Raw genomic sequence first — 21884 nt, 5'->3', positions numbered from 1 at the left:
TACTTATTACTTAAAACCGCTCATTCTCACCATGTAGTGCAACAATTAGGAAATGCAACGGCTTTTGCAGCATAAACGTGATGACAATGCCCCCATAATCCAAGTATCAGGCCATGCTACGCCCACATAAGAATTCACACATGGATATGCCTCTAAATGCACAGGCTCACCTAAAGAACCTAAGTTAGCTTTTAGACCAATCGGGTCATGCAGATGCTCACACTTTCCATCACACACAAAGCATATCCCTAAGTGAATGCAACCCAAGCCCTATGCAGCACACACATCATGATATGCACAAGCCAAAGCGGGAATCTAGTAGTACCAACTCTTTTGACCCTTCTAGCGCTTATCGTAACAGTCGATGACTGACGCTCATACATCCAGCCATCAATTGCCACGACCTACGGTCGACAGTCAGTGGCTTTGTACCCCATACTCTTAAGACACACATATAGACCACACTAAACTTTTATACTTTATACTTATCATTTTGGGCCATTTACTCATGATAACATAGACACCATTATGTCATTCACATTCCCATCTCTTCTTATACCTAGAAACCGTCTCCATATTCATATTAAATTATTAACATAACCCCATAATCTTGACTACATCCATTTTCAAAGAACTTAGCCCTAACGGGTTCGACATCATTCCCAAGGAAAGCGGAGCAATACGAAGCTCCGTGATGGATAGAATGAACGACACCAAAACATCATTTACTTAACCTATTTAACCACCAATAGACTCATTATTAACAAATAAGTTACGAAATGATTGCCATGCTGATTATCGTTATTAATGCGTGGGACTGAGTCATGGTGAATGAGGGTTTAAAATATCAAAAATAATGAAGACTCTTGCAGGAAATGAAGAACATGAGGAGAGGGTTAGGAGCTTGCCTTTACATGACCGTTTCTTGTTGTTCTTGCACTCCTGCTGCGAAATAAAACATTTAATAACGATTACTAAAACTGTGGCTCACATTAATTAAATATAACCGTTTAATATAAATAATCCAACCATATAAAATTGAAACTATTATGGGTATAAGAGGTCATTAAAAATTAGAAAGTAAAAAGAGCTTGCCTTATTTTACAAAATTTTGGCCCTAAATGTTCATGCACTGCAAAATAATAATAACTTTAAAATAAGCCAAAATATAGTCTAAAAATAAAATTTAATTCGTAAAAATGTTTAATACAAGTTGATTAACCTACCTTGCTCTTCAGATCTTCACTTACACAGAGAAAAATTAATTTTCTAAATTTTCTTTCAATTTTTTCCCCTTTCTTCGCGCTGCCTTCGCGCCCTGCTCTTCTCCAATTTAACTCTCTGTTCCTACTCTTCAATTAAGCTTCAATTGAAGCTTTAAATGGCTACTAATTACACCAGAATATCAGCCAAAATAAATGGCCAAATTGGCCTTAAAATCTGTGCAAAATAGAGGCGTGGGAGAGCAACCGCATGGGCGCGCCACGTGGCCGCACAATGGGCTAGCACTGGCACCCCAAAACGACGCCGTTTTGGCCCCCCTTTACTGCCCAAAAGTATTTCTTTCTTTTCCCCCAGCCATGCACGTCTCTTGCCCGACTCGGGCCCACGTCCCCCCTGCCTTCCTCGCGCCCGTGCACCACTCGGCCAGCCACTTTTTCTTTACATGTATACACACTTTATTAAACTTAAATTAAATCATAGCCACTTCCGCAAATCACATTTAAACCCTCAAGTTCCAAAAACTTCCACATACACCCTAATTTTCATTTCCACTTATTACAGTTGTACCCCAAACATTCTAGAAATTCTCCCAAATTACTTTATTTTAATCTTTTCCTAAATACTCCCAAATTAAATAATTATTTTCTAAAAATAACATAAATAAATATTTTCTTAAATCTCCAAACACCCAAATAAATTAATATTTTCTTTTAACCATTACCAAATAATTTAATTAGTTACCCTTAATTTCCTATTTTCTCAAAACAACATAAACATTTATTTTTCCTTAATTTCTCAAATATTTCATAATGACTTCAAACATCAAAATTAATAATAATTATTTATTTCTTAATTTTCGAGGTGTTACAGAAGTCATGTGGAGGATTACAAAAGGCTAAGAGATGACTCTTGTGGAAATGCATTAAGTAAAAATGAATTGGATACATATCTAAATGAACAATTAGAAGACGAAGACGAAGGATTTAACACATTGATTTGGTGAAAGTTAATCGTTCTTGGTTTTTTATCATTCCATTTGTAACTTGTGATACCTTGGTTATATTTGTATCTACAATCGCTTTTAAGTCTAGAGAGAACATATATTTGATTAGTTTACAACTTTTTTGACTCTTAAAATATCATGGGATAATCTTATATTTTTAATTTATATAATATAATATTCTTTTGTCTTGTTATATTTTCTTATTTGCACCAATAATGCAAGATCTAATATGTAAATGAGATTAGTTTTAAAACACGAATAAATCAAGAAGAACTCAAGATTATTGGAAAACTTACCAATATATTATTTTTAAATTGTTAATTATTTTTACTAAAATATTTATTAATTATGATTTTAACCAAAAAAATCATTAGATGAAGTAATTAATTTAAAGTACCTACTAAGTTGATACATATATATTAATTATTATTTTTTGAATTTTGTTTTCAACTTAACATTTTAATAAACTTTAACATGATATTTTATAATACAACTTTAAGATAGAAAATTGGGATGGTTGGTGATATGTTTGGGGGATGGATGCAAGTTGAAGTTGAAGTTGAAGTTGAAGTTGAGGCTTGAATGTTAATTTAATTATTATATATATATATCAGCCTCAATAAGTATGCACCTCAATGAAATGTTAAATTTAGTTATAAATCAGTGATTATTTATACGTAATACCGCTCATTTTTTCGTGAAACAAATGGGCTATTATTATTGCCTATTAGAAATGAATTTTGATTATATTAAGTCGGTTGCCTGGCAAGACCAGTAATAGGTACATAAAGGATCGCGGAGTCTCACTCTTCTCAGAGCTTAGGTAGGTTTTTCGAGGGACGGACGGACGGCCGGCGACCATCACTCCACGGCGGCGATTTTTGCAACTTCTTTCGTCATCTTCACTAGCGCTGCAGTATATAGGTTGCAAACAAAGGTTAGTCCTCGTTTATTCTTCACTTAAACCCCATTCTCTGTACTATTCTCCGATAACTTTGCTATTTCATCTATCTAGGCATTTCGTTCTATTTGGAATCGGTGTGGTTTCTGTATAACTTGCTCTTCGTTTCTGTACATCTCTATAAATCGGGGATTATTCACTTTGAAATTGAAATTTTGATTTGTCGCGTTTGTTTGTAGCTAGGGTTTCTGGTTTTGAGTTTCAGAGATGGCGCATCTGGGCGGCGGTGCGGAGGCACACGCCCGTTTCAAGCAGTATGAATATCGAGCCAACTCGAGTCTTGTGCTGACCACTGATTCTCGGCCTCGCGACACCCACGAGCCCACTGGCGAGCCCGAGTCCCTCTATGGCAAGATAGATCCCAAGACCTTTGGCGACCGTGCTTACAGGGGTAGACCCCCCGAATTAGACGAGAAACTCAAAAAAGCTAGTAGCAAGAAGAAGAAGGAGCGTGAAGCACTTGCTTCTGAACCCATGCCTACCAGGCAGAGCAAGAGAAGGCGCCTCCAAGAAGAGAGCGTACTCACTTCGACAGATGAAGGAGTTTACCAGCCTAAGACCAAGGAAACTAGGGCAGCCTATGAGGCCATGCTTAGTGTCATTCAACAGCAGTTGGGTGGCCAACCCCTCAACATAGTTAGTGGTGCGGCTGATGAGATATTGGCTGTCCTCAAGAACGAGACAGTAAAAAATCCCGACAAGAAGAAGGAGATTGAGAAACTCTTGAATCCCATTCCAAATCAAATTTTTGACCAGCTAGTTTCCATTGGGAAGCTTATCTCTGATTATCATGATGGTGGTGATGCTGGTGGTTCGGCTGCAGCTAATGGTGATGATGCTCTGGATGACGATGTTGGTGTTGCTGTTGAGTTTGAAGAGAACGAAGAGGAGGAAGAAGAAAGTGATCTTGATATGGTGCAGGAGGATGACGAAGAGGAAGATGATGTGATGGAAGGAACTGGTGCTGGTGCCATGCAGATGGGTGGTGGAATTGATGATGATGACACACAGGCAGCTGATGAAGGCATGACACTTAATGTGCAAGATATTGATGCATATTGGCTTCAGAGGAAGATTTCTCAGGCATACGAGCAACAGATAGACCCGCAGCAGAGCCAGAAGCTTGCAGAGGAGGTTCTTAAGATCCTAGCTGAAGGTGATGACCGCGAAGTTGAAACGAAGTTGTTAGTGCATCTCCAATTTGAGAAGTTCACCCTCATTAAGTATCTGTTGCGAAACAGACTGAAGATAGTATGGTGTACCCGTCTAGCCAGGGCTGAAGACCAGGAGAAGAGGAAGAAAATTGAAGAAGAAATGTTGGGATTGGGGCCAGAGTTGGCTGCGATTTTGGAGCAGTTGCATGCCACACGTGCAACTGCAAAAGAGAGGCAAAAGAACTTGGAGAAAAGCATAAGAGAGGAGGCACGTCGTTTGAAAGACGAGAGTGGTGTTGATGGGGAATGGGGACGAAGGGGGCTTGTGGATAGAGATGCCGATGGTGGTTGGGTGAAGGGTCAGCGGCAGTTGCTTGATCTTGACAGCCTTTCATTTCACCAAGGTGGTCTCTTGATGGCAAACAAAAAGTGCGAGCTTCCTCTGGGGTCTTACCGGAACCATAGGAAGGGATATGAAGAAGTTCATGTCCCAGCTTTAAAGCCAAAACCACTTGATCCTGGTGAAGAGCTTATAAAGATATCTGATATGCCAGACTGGGCACAGCCAGCTTTCAAAGGAATGACCCAGTTGAATAGGGTTCAGAGTAAAGTTTATGAAACAGCCCTTTTTACAGCTGAGAATGTACTGCTATGCGCCCCAACTGGGGCAGGGAAGACGAATGTTGCAATGCTAACCATACTTCAGCAGATTGCATTGCACAGAAATGAAGATGGGTCTTTCGACCGTAGCAATTACAAGATTGTCTATGTGGCACCAATGAAGGCACTTGTTGCTGAAGTGGTTGGTAATCTGTCTAACCGTCTTCAGCATTATGATATCAAGGTGAAAGAGCTGAGTGGTGATCAGTCCCTTACCCGCCAACAAATAGAAGAAACCCAGATCATTGTCACAACTCCAGAAAAGTGGGATATTATAACCAGAAAATCAGGAGATCGCACCTATACACAGCTTGTGAAACTGCTAATTGTTGATGAGATTCATCTTCTGCATGATAACAGAGGTCCAGTTCTTGAAAGTATTGTTGCAAGAACTGTGAGGCAAATTGAAACCACAAAAGAGCATATTCGATTGGTTGGCTTATCTGCTACCCTACCTAACTATGAGGATGTAGCCTTGTTTTTACGTGTTGATCTGAATAAAGGACTTTTCCATTTTGATAATAGTTACAGGCCTTGTCCCCTTGCCCAACAGTATATTGGAATCACAGTGAAGAAGCCACTGCAGAGATTCCAATTAATGAATGATGTTTGTTATGAGAAGGTTATTGATATAGCAGGAAAACACCAGGTTCTTATCTTTGTCCACTCAAGGAAAGAGACAGCAAAAACAGCCCGTGCAATAAGAGATACTGCACTTGCTAATGACACTCTTGGCAGATTCTTGAAAGAAGATAGTGTGAGCCGAGAAATACTACATAGCCATACTGAACTGGTAAAAAGTAATGATCTTAAAGATCTATTGCCATATGGCTTTGCAATTCATCATGCAGGGATGGCTAGGGCTGACCGCCAGCTGGTTGAGGATCTCTTTGCTGATGGACATGTGCAAGTGCTTGTTTCCACAGCAACTCTTGCTTGGGGTGTCAATTTACCTGCTCATACTGTCATCATCAAAGGCACCCAGATTTACAATCCTGAAAAGGGGGCATGGACTGAATTGAGTCCCCTGGATGTTATGCAGATGCTGGGGCGTGCTGGGAGGCCTCAATATGATTCTTATGGGGAAGGAATAATTATAACTGGTCATAGTGAACTGCAATATTACCTTTCTTTGATGAACCAACAACTTCCTATTGAGAGCCAGTTCATATCGAAGTTGGCAGATCAGTTAAATGCGGAAATTGTCCTTGGAACTGTGCAAAATGCTAGAGAAGCATTGAGTTGGCTCGGTTATACTTATTTGTATATTCGGATGCTGCGGAATCCTACTCTGTATGGTTTGGCACCTGATGCGTTGGCGACGGACATAACTTTGGAGGAGCGGAGAGCTGATCTGGTAAGCTTCTTTCTTAAGGTTAATCTTGTTGCAGCTTCCCTTACTGTGAACTTAAGACTTGTTTTTGTATACTTATTTTTATTGTCTCTCGTATTATTGTAATTTTATGGTTCTTCTAGCTAGAAGTTTTTCCCACTTATTTTCATTTAAGTCTATGTTACAAGTTCTGCTTATCACTGTTTTTTATGTGGGAAAATGGTCAAACAGTTTACTTATTTCACCTTGTACTGACAAATTTGTCTTTAATGTCAATATTATGTTGCTGATGGAGTTGATAGTGGGAGCTGAATTTAGAGAGATTTAAATATCCGAAGAAATTATTTTTAAGTAATGTTCACGAACCAGAGTTCAATGATTGGAGATTTAGAGTTTATGTACTTGACTCCACTTATTGGAATTAGGGCTTGTGATGTTTTTGTTGTTATGATAACTAGAGTTCAATTTTAAAATTTTGGAGGTGTATATGAGTGTTGGTTTTTGTGAATTGGTGGTAATATTGTTGTTGCATCCCATATCTTGTGGAGATGTGCAATGCAAGTGTTGTGGAGAATAGTAAATCAGTTAGTTGAAGTATTGGAAGTGTCTATTATGAAAAAGTATCCTTGGTATTATTTGATTCCTAGGACATGGTTTTGTGGTGTCACTGTGGCTCTCCTTTACATGTATGTGTATGCACTTGCATGTGCTTGTTTGAATATGCTTGCCCTTATTGTTTGGGTAATCAAATATATATGTTATAATATTTAGGCCAGGACCCAGGGTTTTAACTTGCTCACTCGATGGCCACAGATTATATTATTCTCATTTTATTCTGTTTATCTTTTACTCTCATAATTATTGTAAGGACCTATCAGGTGCAGCCTGGTAGCAGTGAGCTTCTCGGTTCTTAGAGAACTCTCGTGGGAGAGAATTGACGGAGTGGAAGAGAGAGAGAGAATTTTGTGGGAGGGAAAGAGAATTTTAGAGAGGATGAGAGTGCTTGAAATTGGAATCAATCTATTCATGCGTTTGCCGTGAGCGATCAGCCTTTTATACTGATCACTTAAAATTTGAATGTGAAAGGAGTTTCCCGCTCTTTATTACTTCCACCCTATAACTATCGCTACATGTGCGGTTAGTTACTCTCCTATACTAGCTTTTACAACGAGAAATTAAAGGTAGTTAGGGAATTTAGGAGTGGTTCGTGACAATTTACCCTTCCCTTGAAAAAAATTTCTCGTCCTCAAGAAATATAGAGTAGACTTGCAACGCTCGGAAACTGTTTGAGCAGTTATGGGAGGTATTCCCAAGTGCTGTCTTCGTTAGGCAGCTGGCTCCATTTTATTAACACTTGCATTAGGGCAATCCCGTGTTTGTGGATCACTCTTTTGTCCAGGATAGCTTCTGGTTCCTTTGGTAATTCTGGACCTGGACTCCTGGTGGGGTAGGTATGAACTAGTAGGCTGGTTGTCCACACCTCTCTTGAGCAATGATACGTGAAAGATCGGATGAATTAGAGATCCCTCCGGTAGTTGGAGCTGATAAGCGACCTTTCCCAGCTTTGCTATTATAGCGAATGAACCATAGTACCTTGGGCTCAATTTAGTAGTGGGCTCTCCAATCACCGCCCGCACTTGCATCGGTCTCAACTTTAGGTACACTGATTCTCCTACCAAAAACTCCCTCTCGCTTCGCCCTTTGTTAGCTTATTGCTTCATTCGATTTCTTGCCATAGCTAAGTCTTTCTTTAACTGTTGAAGAATTCCTTGCCACTGTTGAAGGTAGTCATCTACCTCTGCTACTTTAACAAACTTGTCATGACCCAAGTAGTAAGTAAAGGGCAATATAGTAATAGTATTATAATAATAGTTAGAAGATATTTTATAAGCACATGGGGTGCATGTGCTAGGCCGTTAGTGAGCTTGTAATGCCTATATAAGGCTACTGCTATTGGTTTGTTGGGTATGCTGAAAAATTGATATTGAATATCTATTTTCCTCTCTACATTTCTCTCCAATTCTCCCTCTCATTTCTCTCTATTACTCTTTCCCTTTCTACTGATTTCTTCCCCCCATTTTTTCCCCATTTCCCCCTCCTACAATTCTGATTTCATTCCCCAATTCCTCTTTTACCTATCACGAACCCTAGGTTCGTGACAAATGGTATCAGAGCAGTCCATCCTTGGTTGTGGTTGTGATTCGAGTTGAAGATCGGTAAAATTACTTCCAACGATTAATTCCTGTAGGCGCGGCTGGGTGTTGCGATTTTGATCGAGAATTCCAACCGGAGTTTTGTGGGGTACTGCCGCTTTGATTGGTCAGTGATTTCGACGCAGACAGTAAGAAGCGGATCTGAGCGACTTCTTGAACCCATTGTAGTTGCTACCAGACTTCGAAAATACCAGGCGAGAGCAATTCCATGGCCGTCGACTCCTTCTGCTTTAGTTAATCGAGTGGCCTTCTTCGGTTGCTTCACCCTTCTTCCTCCCTCCATTACCGAAATGAGAGCAAAGCAGCCAAACCAACTCTCAAACGAGCTCCCGACGATTTATTCATCTGACCATGTACCAGAGCTACTTCAGCAAGGAGTGTTGTTGTGACTCTCCAGACTTGAATGCGAAACCAACCCAAATCTCTGCGGATTCCGTTTGAGGCGAATTAAGTTTGGGCGACTTCTTGAAGCAGTGGGTGAGGTGGCGTTCATTAACCGTAAGCCACAGAAGCGGAAGAGTGGATCGATTTTCTTGGAGGCGAGCAGGAGGTCCATTCGCAGCTGCGATTTCAGTGAGCCGGAGTTGAAGTGGTAACCTAGCGCTGGCTGTTCGATCTTCAGGAGAACTGACGAACTCCTTACCAGCATGATTTCCTACAGCTGGGCGAACCCCTACCCGTGTCAGTTCTCTACTCTTTTTTTCTGTTGATTAGTTGATTAATTTCTGGTTGAATCTCAGAAATTGAGTTCAGCGCACAAGGAGGTGAGGTCGACTGATATTTGAGGTTTGGAATTGGAAGACGACTTGGCCAATTGATTCCGACGCAAGGAGCTTGACTCTCGGAATTTGAAGGCGATTACAGAAACTCGGATCAGCAGGCGATCTAAATTAGTTCCGTGACTTCGGCAATTTCGGTTGTGAAGGTGACCACTGTAGTGCTTGATTCACACTTCTGATGGAGATCTAGGGATTCTAGGAGGCTAATCAAGTTGCTGGAACTGTGCAACTTCTTCCGCTGCTACAATAAACTGGACCTTGAAGCAGAACAGTGGCTGCAATTTGCCACTTCTTGGATCAGCTTCAGGATGACTGTTGAGAGGTACACGCTGAAGAGAAGTGAGCGATTTAGGATGTACAAAGCTCCTGTTTATTGGCCTTTGAGTTGTCCTACTCGTGAAGCTAGGGGAGGCAGCGCATACATGGAGCAGATGAGCCTTCAATTGCAGCAGAAGAAAGCTTCACTTTCAGCTGGAATGGAACCTCAATGGCAGCCAAAGAAGGCTGCATTTCCAATTGGGTGTCCTACTCGTAAAGCTAGGGGAGACAGTGCATACGTGAAGCAGAATGCTTCACTTTCAGTTGGAATGGAACCTCAATGGCAGCCAAAGGAGGCTGCATTTTCTGCTGGCAGCAACAAGGACAAAGGAACCAGCAGTGGGTTTGATAAAGAGTGCAAGGAATTCGGTCAAATGTTCTGCGAGAAGCTACAAGAGTTTGCAATGATACTGATTAAGAAATATCATTACAACTTTCCGGTGGAATATTTTGATGATTATCACGGAAGCTTTAACAAGGAGGAATTCCTTGGAATGGAGCAGCAAGAGGAGAAGCTGAAAGAAAGAGCAAACAAGGAAGCAAGGAGCATTGATCATTTTATGGAAGAGTTGGAGCATGAATCAGAAATGAAGGAAAGGCGGAACCAAGAGCGTGGTGAACATTGCAGTGAAAATTTTGCCCCATCCAATCGAAATGATGAGTTGTCAGATGATTTTAAACTAGATGGGAAGCCTGGATCAGTTGATAATGAGCTGCAAGCTACCAAGCTTAAGGTTGGGAATTTGTCTCCTCGGGTGGATGAAAATTCAGTTATTAAACAAGTGATAAATCATGTTGGGACTAAAGAACCATTGGCTGGAACTGAAGAAAACTTGTCAAGGGTAACCAATGATTCTGAAGAAGTAAAGAGAGGTTACAAAGACATCAGTTTAGGCCAAATGTTGCAGGAGAAAGAAGCTAAAAATTGTGTTGAGAATCAGTCTACAAATCAGATTGATGATGAGAACTGCTATGAAGATGGTCTACTTGTAGCTGAAATATCTTCCAATGTTGTGAAGGTGTGTAGATCTGATCCTAAAATGTGCCACAATGTTGCTGTAAATTTTGAGGTTGAGGAGCAACATCAATTGAAGGCTGAAGGACTGCAAGTTTCAGCTGTTGCTTGTGACCAGAAGCAGCTAAATGCAATGAAGGCACTAGATGAGGATATATTGACTGGATTTGGCATCATATTGGATCCTCAATCTATGGGTACAAGCTATCTTAATCTGGTAGCTATCACCAACCCACGGGAAATGGTATGCCGCTCCTTGGAAGAAGATGCAGCTTTGATTGCACTGATTATCATTTCGGTTTCAGCCGAGGAGTATCTAAGAACAAAGAAGAAGCGGCCTAGAAAGGGAATGATAAAGGAAGGAACAACTAAGCTAGAGAGAGTTGGTATTGGTTGAGGAGTAATGGTTAAATTGTTGTAAGTTCTTTGGGACAAGAACTCTCTCAAGGAGGGGGGAATTGTCATGACTCAAGTAGTAAGTAAAGGGCAATATAGTAATAGTATTATAATAGTAGTTAGAAGATATTTTAGAAGCACATGGGGTGCATGTGCTAGGCCGTTAGTGAGCTTGTAATGCCTATATAAGGCTACTGCTATTGGTTTGTTGGGTATGCTGAAAAATTGATATTGAATCTCTATTTTCCTCTCTACATTTCTCTCCAATTCTCCCTCTCATTTCTCTCTATTACTCTTTCACTTTCTACTGATTTCTTCCCCCCATTTCTGCCCCATTTCCCCCTCCTACAATTTTGATTTCATTCCCCAATTCCTCTTTTACCTATCACGAACCCTAGGTTCGTGACAAATGGTATCAGAGCAGTCCATCCTTGGCTGTGGTTGTGATTTGAGTTGAAGATCGGTAAAATTACTTCCAACGATTAATTCCTGTAGGCACGGTTGGGTGTTGCGATTTTGATCGAGAATTCCAACCGGAGTTTTGTGGGGTACTGCCGCTTTGATTGGTCAGTGATTTCGACGCAGATGGTAAGAAGCGGATCTGAACGACTTCTTGAACCCATTGTAGTTGCTACCAGACTTCGGAAATACCAGGCGAGAGCAGTTCCTTGGCCGTCGACTTCTTGAACCCATTTTAACTTGCTCACTCGATGGCCACAGATTATATTATTCTCATTTTATTCTGTTTATCTTTTACTCTCATAATTATTGTAAGGACATATCAGGTGCAGCCTGGTAGCAGTGATCTTCTCGATTCTTAGAGAACTCTCGTGGGAGAGAATTGACGGAGTGGAAGAGAGAGAGAGAATTTTGTGGGAGGGAAAGAGAATTTTAGAGAGGATGAGAGTGTTTGAAATTGGAATCAATCTATTCATGCGTTTGCCGTGAGCGATTAGCCTTTTATACTGATCACTTAAAATTTGAATATGAAAGGAGTTTCCCGCTCTTTATTACTTCCACCCTATAACTATCGCTACATGTGCAGTTAGTTACTCTCCTATACTAGCTTTTACAATGAGAAATTAAGGGTAGTTAGGGAATTTAGGAGTGGTTCGTGACAATTTACACTCCCCTTGAAAAAAATTTCTCGTCCTCAAGAAATATAGAGTAGACTTGCAACGCTCGGAAACTGTTTGAGCAGTTATGGGAGGTATTCCCAAGTGCTGTCTTCGTTAGGCAGCTGGCTCCCGTGTTTGTGGATCACTCTTTTGTCCAAGATAGCTTCTAGTTCCTTTGGTAATTTTGGACTTGGACTCCTGGTGGGGTAGGCATGAACTAGTAGGCTGGTTGTCCTCACCTCTCTTGAGTAATGATACGTGAAAGATCGGATGAATTAGAGATCCCTCCGGTAGTTGGAGCTGATAAGCGACCTTTCCTAGCTTTGCTGTTATAGCGAATGGACCATAGTACCTTGGGCTCAATTTAGTAGTGGGCTCTCCAATCACTGCCCGCACCTGCATCAGTCTCAACTTTAGGTACACTGATTCTCCTACCAAAAACTCCCTCTCGGTTCGCCCTTTGTCAGCTTGTTGCTTCATTCGATTTCTTGCCATAACTAAGTCTTTCTTTAACTGTTGAAGAATTCCTTGCCACTGTTGAAGGTAGTCATCTACCTCTGCTACTTTAACAAACTCAGGGGGCACTGGTAGGAAAGGGGGTTTATATCCAAAAAGAGCTTCAAATGGTGATCTTCGTATGGAGCTGTGGTAGCTGGAATTATACCACCAATGGGCTAAAGCCAGCCACTTGTACCACTGCTTTGGCTGTTCAAAATTGAGGCACCTCAAGTAATTTTCCAAACATTGGTTAACCCTTTCTGTCTGTCCATCCGTTTGAGGATGGTAGGTTGATGACATCTTGAGTTTGGTCCCCATATTCTTCCAAAGAGCCTACCAGAACAAGCTAGTAAATACCTTATCACGGTCAGAAATAATGGTCTTGGGAACCCCGTGCAACTTAATAACCCAGTCCAAGAATACTCTAGCGACCTCTTGGGTAGTGTAGGGGTGGGATAGCCTGATGAAATGGGCAAATTTTGTGAGCCGATCAACCACTACCATTATGCAGTTCTTTCCTTCAGACTTAGGAAGCCTTCCACAAAGTCCATGGATAGGCTTTCCCATGCTTGCCTTGGAATTTCTAAAGGTTGTAGGAGTCCTGGTGTGGCCATTGTTTTATATTTGCACCGTTTGCAAGCATCACGCCCCATACCGAATTGAACCACTGTTTCTTTCAACTTCGGCCAAAAGAAAAGTTGTTTGACCTTGACGTAGGTGTTCTGGATCCCTGAATGTCCCCCCAAAGGAGATCCGTGTAAGGCATGGACGATCTTGTCTTTTAACTGTGGGCAATCCCCAACCACTATTCTCCCTTTATATCTCAGCACCCCATTCTGTAATGTGTAACCTTTCTTACTATTAGGATCCAACACCAGCCGCTTCAATATCTTTTTCATCAATTCATCAAGCTCATAGCTACTTGCCACTTCTTGATACCATTCTAGTATGGCTGCTGAAATGGCAGTGGTCTCACCCTCCTCCACACAGCATGGTAGAGCGTCTGCCACTATATTGTCTTTCCCTTTTTTTATATTGTATTGTATAATCAAGCCCCATCAATTTATCCATACCCTTTTTCTGTAATTGTGTGTGGAGTCTCTGCTACAACAAGTATTTGAGGCTTTGATGGTCAGTTTTGATCACAAACTGACCTCTTTCCAAGTAGTGTCTCAATTTTTTCACTACTAATAAGATTGCCACAAACTCCTTTTCGTAAATACTTAGCCCTTCATGTTGTGGGGATAAAGCTTGGCTAAGGAATGCTATGGGCCTGCCCTCTTGCATCAGTACCACCCCTACCCCATTATCACAAGCATTTGTTTCAACCACAAACGTTTTGTTGAAATCCGACAATTCCAACACAGGTGCCTCACTCATGGCCCTCTTCAGCTGTTTAAACCCTGCCTCAGCTTCCGGCCCCCACTTGAATGCATCTTTCTTTAACAATTGAGTTAGTGGTTGACTTATTATACTGTACCCTTTCACGAATCGTTGGTAGTAACTTGTTAACCCAAGGAAGCCCCTTAAGGACTTAAGATTTGAAGGTCTTGGCCACTCTTGCATGGCTGCCACCTTGCTGGGATCAGTGTTAACCCCATCTCCAGAGGTAATATACCCCAAATATTCTACTTGTTTTTGTGCAAAGGAACACTTCGACTTTTTGATATACAATTGGTTGACTCTAAGGATCTCAAAAGTAGCCTTTAGGTGTGTAATGTGCTGTTTAAAGTCTCGGCTATATACCAATATATCATAAAAAAATACAAGTATAAAGGTGCGGAGGTGCGGTTCAAAGATTTGGTTCATTAAGGATTGGAATGTAGCTGGTGCATTGGTGAGGCCAAAGGGCATTACCAAAAATTCGTAATGGCTTTGATGGGTACGAAAGGCAGTTTTATGGGTATCGTTTGGGCTCATTCTAATATGATGATAGCCAGCTCGAAAGTCTAGTTTAGAAAAAATAGTTGCCCCCTTCAATTCATCCAAAAGATCCTCAATAAGTGGAATGAGAAATTTGTCTTTGACAGTCATGGCGTTTAGCTGTCGATAATTTACACAAAAATGCCATGAACCATCTTTTTTTTTAACCAACAACACTGGGGACGCAATGGGGCTGTGGCTAGGCTGAATTAGAGAATTTTGTAGCATTTCTTTGATCATTTTCTCTATTTTTGTTTTTTGGGTTGGGGGGTAACGGTAGGCTCGAGAATTGCAAGGTTCGGATTGGGGTTTAAGGTTAATGGTGTGGTCATGGGTTCGGGATGGAGGTAGGGTTGTGGGCTCCTTAAACAGATCCTCATATTCAACCAATAGTAAATCTATTGAGTCAAGTTGCCTTACCTCCCAAGTAGTTGGATGTGGGTTGCTTACCACCACCAGCAGATCACCTTGCTCTTTGGGCTCCTCTTCTTCTCCTCCTACCACTTGGATAGAAAAAAGTTGAGCCGCCCTGCTCATTCTGCGTTTGAATAATTTCTGTAGTCTCTTGTCTATGATCATTTTACACATACCCACCTCCTTGTTTCCCACTAGCATCAATCTTCTCCCATCCTTCTCAAAAGTGACTTCCATCTTATTAAAATCGAAACATATAGGACTCACATGCTTCATCCAGTCCACTCCCAAGACTATATCACATCCTCCCAATTTGAGCAGCCTAAGATCTGTCTCGAAGCTTTCCCTTTGTATAGTCCAGCAAAAACCCGCACAAGCTGATTGGCTAACCACTTTACTTCCATTAGCCACAGTTACTGCCAGCGACTGAGTGTTAATTAATGAACACTTTGTCTCTTAGCCGTTCCTTCATCTATAAAGCTGTGGGTGCTTCCACTGTCTATGAGAATCATAAGCTTGCAATCCCCCACTCTTCCTTCCACTTTAACAATCTTGTTATTAGCTAAACCCTTCAAGGCATGCAGCGAAATCTCACCATTGTCTTCTTCTCCTTCTTCCTGACCCTCCAGTACTTCTTCTCTCAAGCACTCCTCCTCTCCTTCCAACAACAACAGTTGTTTCCGACATTGATGGCCTGGAAAGTACCTATCCCCACACTTATAACAGAGGTTGGCCTATCTCCTCTGCTCTACCAGTTTCTCCCCTTCAGCTGTGGGGGCTAGTGGAAGTGAATTTTGCGTTCCTTGTATTCCCTTCCAATTTTCTCTGATCGGGGCCCTTCCAATGGGAGTTAACACATTGTGTGTTCCTCCCCTACTCACCAACCGTTGCTTCTTCATAAGCGCCTCCACTGCTAACTCATGCAACCGGGCACTATCAGTAGCATGCTTAAGAGTCTGGGGCTGTAGCACCTTAGCCATAGGCTTCAGTTCTTCATTCAGACCACTGATAAAACTGGAGACAAAATAAGCCTCTGTGAGGTAAGGATTATGGTTAAGCATCAGTGCCTTCAACTCTTCAAACCTCCTTTGGTACTCGATCATCAATCCACTTTGCCTAATCTTGTTAAATTCTTCCACTACGTCAGTCATTCCCCTTTCTCCAAACCGCTCGCAGAGTTCTGTTGCAAACTCTGCCCAGTGACACTCTTCCCTTGTCTTCGCCTATCTTTGGTACCAATCATCCCCAGCATCGTTTAAGTAGGCTGCAACCATGGTTACTTTCTGGTGCTCCGAAATTCCAAACCACTCGAAGGCTCTCTCACGTCGCCTAATCCACCAACGGGGTGTATTCCCATCAAACATGGGGATATCCAATTTTGGCATTGGTATTCCCGAATGCCCAAGGATACCAGTTCCTACTGGCCTCCGGCCGGTCACGCGATCTCCTATATCCCCTGGCTCCTCCCCAACCTTCGAGGCTACCGGCCTCCTCTGGCTCATCCCGTGGCTGGGAAGAATCGGATCCACCCTATCCCGAGGAGGAAAATCTGGAGAGAGACTTATTGATTGTTGCCGCGCAAACATAACCATGAATCCTTGAAGCTACTCTCGGATTTGCGTTCCTACCTCTTCCTTGATCTGATTGACCGCCCCATCTAGTTTGCGGTCAATAGAAACGATCGCCTCGTGGTTATGATTTGATCCTAATTCGAGTTGATCTACTCGCGCCTACAAGTCTGAGACTGTGGATTCGAATTGGTGTAGTTGCGCCTCCATGTTCTTCATTCTTGTGCCATTTGACATATCCAGATCGGTTCACAGTTGAATTGGCTTGGATCGCTCTGATACCAAATTGTCAGGTGCAGCCTGGTAGCAGTGAGCTTCTCGGTTCTTAGAGAACTCTCGCGGGAGAGAATTGACGGAGAGGAAGAGAGAGATAGAATTTTGAGGAAGGGAAAGAGAATTTTAGAGAGGATGAGTGTGTTTGAAATTGGAATCAATCTATTCATGCGTTTGCCATGAGCGATCAACCTTTTATATTGATCACTTACAAATTTGAATATGAAAGGAGTTTCCCGCTCTTTATTACTTCCACCCTATAACTACTGCTACATGTGCGGTTAGTTACTCTCCTATACTAGCTTTTACAACGAGAAATTAAGGGTAGTTAGGGAATTTAGGAGTGGTCCGTGACAGGACCGAGCATAGATGAAATTGTCAGAAGTATACTTTTGTTGATCTCAATTCTATCTTTTCCTCCAATGTTATTCTGAAGCCTGCAATCTCCCATTCATTTGTTTATTTGGTTCTTAAGTGATTAGATAAGAAAAACATATTTTCATAGCGTAATAGGTAATCTGCTCATCAAACATTTAAAAAGAAGCCTTTCATCCATTTTTCAATCCTGCTGTTGTTTGTATTCTAATTATTGGTTCTTGGTATAACTATTAGAATGTGGGGAGGACTTCTTTGCATCCATTAAGTATTGACATGCAAAAAGAATATGTTTGTTAATTTATGTTTTTAGGTATGCAACATAATGAGAAATAAAGGCAAAAGAATTGGGAAAGGAAGAGACAGTTAACTTACAAAAAGGAGGAATTAATTTGATAGAACATAGGTGAAGGATATAAAATAACAGTGTATATGTGAGATAGAGTGGGCCGGAGATAATCAATTAAATCTGAATTTTGGGAGGCTGTACTTCTAAAAGGCCTTTATTGGCATGGAGAAGACCTTGTATATATTCTCTCATGGTCTTTTGTCAACTTGTTTTTATTGTAGAGAGTTAAGTACTTAATTATATCTGTCACCTCTTTTTATTATTGTAAAATGACAACCAAATGGTTTCACACCAATTTGGCTGTCTTTGCTAATATCTTTTATTACTCACAAGAACATATATGAGATGATGACTCATTTGATATGTCATGTCATGGTCATGGTCATGATTTTTCTGTTATGACATCTTTTTGCAGATTCATTCGGCAGCAATAATATTGGATAAGAACAACCTAGTCAAGTATGACAGGAAAAGTGGTTATTTTCAAATTACTGACCTGGGTCGCATAGCCAGTTACTACTATATTACTCATGGAACAATATCCACATATAACGAGCATTTGAAGCCTACAATGGGAGATATTGAACTCTGTCGATTGTTCTCTCTCAGTGAAGAATTCAAGTATGTAACAGTGAGACAAGATGAGAAGATGGAACTGGCAAAGCTTTTAGATCGTGTCCCCATTCCCATCAAGGAAAGTCTAGAAGAGCCTAGTGCTAAGATTAATGTATTGCTACAAGCCTATATTTCACAGCTAAAACTTGAAGGGTTGTCTCTAACGTCTGACATGGTCTTCATAACTCAGGTAGGTTTATCATTGCTATTAGTATCCACTTCATTTCAGTTATTCAGAAATTTTATAATTAATGCTTAAATAAATGTACTCACTTTTTTCGTGTCTTATTGTTGTAGAGTGCTGGACGGCTTATGCGGGCACTTTTTGAGATTGTACTGAAAAGAGGATGGGCACAATTAGCTGAGAAGGCATTAAATTTGTGCAAAATGGTTAGCAAGAGGATGTGGAGTGTTCAAACACCACTTCGGCAATTTCATGGGATACCAAATGAAATTTTAATGAAGTTGGAGAAGAAAGATATTGCTTGGGATAGGTATTATGATCTCTCTTCTCAGGAGTTAGGAGAGCTCATCCGTTTCCCGAAGATGGGGAGAACCCTTCATAAATTCATTCACCAATTCCCAAAACTTAACCTGGCAGCTCATGTTCAACCAATTACTCGCACTGTCTTGAAGGTTGAGCTGACAATTACACCAGACTTTCAGTGGGAGGACAAGGTTCATGGGTTTGTGGAGCCATTTTGGGTTATTGTGGAGGATAATGACGGGGAGTATATTCTTCACCATGAATATTTCTTGATGAAGAAGCAGTATATTGATGAGGATCACACTTTGAGTTTCACAGTCTCTATCTATGAACCTCTTCCTCCTCAGTATTTTATTCGTGTTGTGTCTGACAGATGGCTTGGATCACAGTCTGTTTTGCCTGTTTCTTTCAGGCACCTTATTCTGCCAGAGAAATACCCACCACCAACTGAATTATTGGACTTGCAACCATTGCCTGTGACTGCATTAAGAAATCCATCATATGAATCTCTCTATCAGGAATTTAAACATTTCAACCCTGTCCAAACACAGGTTTTCACTGTCTTGTACAACACAGATGACAATGTCTTGGTTGCAGCACCAACTGGGAGTGGAAAGACAATATGTGCAGAGTTTGCTATATTGAGAAATCATCAGAAGGGACCTGAGGCTATCATGCGTGCTGTATATATAGCTCCTATTGAAGCTCTTGCTAAGGAGCGTTACAATGATTGGAAGAAGAAATTTGGGGAGGGTCTAGGGATGAGAGTTGTTGAATTAACTGGGGAAACAGCAATGGACCTAAAACTGCTTGAGAAAGGTCAACTTATAGTGAGCACTCCTGAGAAGTGGGATGCCTTATCCCGCCGCTGGAAACAGCGGAAACATGTTCAGCAGGTTAGTCTTTTCATTGTTGATGAACTTCATTTGATTGGTGGTCAAGGAGGCCCTATCTTGGAGGTCATAGTGTCTAGGATGAGGTACATTGCGAGCCAAGTTGAGAATAGGATCCGTATTGTGGCACTCTCTACTTCCCTTGCAAATGCAAAGGATCTTGGTGAATGGATTGGGGCTACGTCTCATGGTCTTTTCAATTTCCCTCCAGGTGTCCGTCCTGTGCCCCTGGAAATACACATTCAGGGAATTGATATAGCTAATTTTGAAGCAAGGATGCAAGCAATGTCGAAGCCAACATATACTGCAATTGTTCAACATGCCAAGAATGGGAAACCAGCCATTGTGTTTGTTCCTACAAGGAAGCATGCACGACTTGCTGCGGTTGATCTGATGACATATTCAAGTGCGGACAGTGGAGAAAAGCCAATGTTCTTGTTACAATCTGCAGAAAACCTGGAACCATTCATTTCCAGGATAAAGGAACCAATGCTGAGAGAGACACTGCAATATGGTGTGGGCTATTTGCACGAGGGTCTTGCTACTACAGACCAAGATATTGTGAAAACTCTCTTTGAAACTGGATGGATCCAAGTATGTGTAATGAGCAGTTCAATGTGTTGGGGAGTGCCATTGTCAGCGCACCTGGTGGTGGTTATGGGAACACAATATTATGATGGGCGGGAAAATTCCCATACTGATTACCCGGTGACTGATCTGTTGCAGATGATGGGCCATGCTAGCCGACCTCTTGTTGATAATTCTGGGAAGTGTGTGATCTTTTGCCACGCACCACGTAAGGAATACTATAAGAAGTTTTTGTATGAAGCCTTCCCTGTCGAGAGTCATTTGCAACATTTCTTGCATGATAATTTGAATGCAGAGGTGGTGGTTGGAGTCATTGAGAACAAGCAAGATGCTGTGGACTATCTCACATGGACGTTCATGTATAGGAGGCTTACTCAGAATCCGAACTACTACAATCTTCAGGGTGTCAGCCACAGGCATCTCTCAGACCACCTTTCAGAGCTTGTTGAAGGCACACTGAGTGATCTGGAAGCAAGCAAATGTGTTGCCATTGAGGAAGATGTTGAGCTCTCTCCCTTGAACCTTGGCATGATAGCGTCATACTACTACATCAGTTACACGACAATAGAACGTTTCAGCTCGTCCTTGACGTCCAAAACAAAAATGAAGGGCCTTCTGGAGATTTTGGCCTCTGCTTCAGAGTACGCACTACTGCCAATTCGTCCTGGAGAAGAAGAGTTGATCCGGAGGTTGATTAATCACCAGAGGTTTTCCTTTGAGAATCCGAAATGCACGGACCCACATGTGAAGGCTAATGCACTGTTGCAAGCCCATTTCTCAAGGCAAGTGCTGGGTGGCAATCTCGCCTCTGATCAGCGCGAAGTGCTACTTTCTGCCAGTAGGCTTCTTCAAGCAATGGTTGATGTCATTTCCAGCAATGGGTGGCTTAACCTAGCACTTCAGGCGATGGAGCTGAGCCAAATGGTGACACAGGGCATGTGGGAGCGAGATTCCATGCTTCTACAGCTTCCACACTTCACCAAAGAGTTGGCGAAGAAATGCCAGGAGAACCCTGGGAAGAGCATAGAGACTGTGTTTGATCTAGTTGAAATGGAGGATGATGAAAGGCGAGAACTGCTGCAAATCTCAGATATCCAGTTGATGGACATTGCTCGGTTTTGCAACCGTTTCCCAAATATTGATCTGTCATACGATGTGGTTGATGGTGACAATGTGGGAGCCGGGGAGGATGTCAGTTTGCAGGTTACCCTCGAAAGGGATCTCGAGGGCAGGACAGAGGTTGGACCTGTTGATGCCCTCAGGTACCCCAAGGCAAAGGAAGAGGGATGGTGGCTTGTGGTCGGCGATACCAAAACGAACCAGTTGCTTGCTATAAAAAGAGTGTCCTTGCAGAGGAAAGCCAAAGTGAAGCTGGATTTTGCTGCTCCTGGAGAAGCCGGCAAGAGGACGTATACCCTGTATTTCATGTGCGATTCTTATCTGGGCTGTGATCAGGAATATAGTTTCTCTGTTAATGTCAAAGAAGCAGGTGCTATCGACGATGACAGTGGAAGAGAATGAGACTGGATTTCCTTTTCAGTTTAGGTTCCTACTATAACAATTACTTGCACAATCAATCTGCCTGCCTTTTTGTTAACTATTCTATTTCTACTATTCTGTACCTGTAGTAGTGGTAAAAGCTTTGTACCTGGATTTGCTTTTTTGTCCACTATCCTATAAATGATGAATGATGTTGGCTTTACTTAAAATCCGCACCCCCCCCCCCC

The 21884-nt window shown here is 41.7% G+C and overlaps 1 protein-coding gene across 2 annotated transcripts; it reads left to right on the top strand.

Annotated features, from left to right (window-relative positions):
- The first annotated feature begins 2998 nt into the window (after window positions 1-2998).
- Window positions 2999-21866, top strand: LOC127808941 (DExH-box ATP-dependent RNA helicase DExH12-like). Of its 2 annotated transcripts, none has more exons than XM_052347680.1 (4): window positions 2999-3164; window positions 3368-6359; window positions 17990-18379; window positions 18487-21866. In XM_052347680.1, exons 2-4 carry the CDS (start codon window positions 3396-3398, stop codon window positions 21676-21678), a joined length of 6546 nt encoding a protein of 2181 aa, XP_052203640.1. In that variant the 5' UTR covers window positions 2999-3164; window positions 3368-3395; the 3' UTR covers window positions 21679-21866. The 2 variants fall into 2 exon arrangements, with proteins under 2 accessions (XP_052203640.1, XP_052203642.1); XM_052347682.1 differs by having other exon boundaries at window positions 3003-3164; window positions 3372-6359.
- The last annotated feature ends 18 nt before the right edge of the window (window positions 21867-21884 follow it).

This window comes from Diospyros lotus, chromosome 8 (genome assembly GCF_014633365.1).
Source record: "Diospyros lotus cultivar Yz01 chromosome 8, ASM1463336v1, whole genome shotgun sequence".
NCBI lineage: Eukaryota > Viridiplantae > Streptophyta > Magnoliopsida > Ericales > Ebenaceae > Diospyros > Diospyros lotus.
The sequence above is the reverse complement of the archived record's forward strand: the minus strand, read 5'-3'. Positions and strand labels throughout refer to the sequence as shown.

Coding starts and splice junctions, on each gene's coding strand:
- LOC127808941 (XM_052347680.1), top strand. CDS start 3,396: ATGGCGCATCTGGGCGGCGGTGCGGAGGCACACGCCCGTTTCAAGCAG. Junction 6,360..17,989: donor AGGAGCGGAGAGCTGATCTG/GTAAGCTTCTTT, acceptor ATCTTTTTGCAG/ATTCATTCGGCAGCAATAAT. Junction 18,380..18,486: donor ACATGGTCTTCATAACTCAG/GTAGGTTTATCA, acceptor TTATTGTTGTAG/AGTGCTGGACGGCTTATGCG.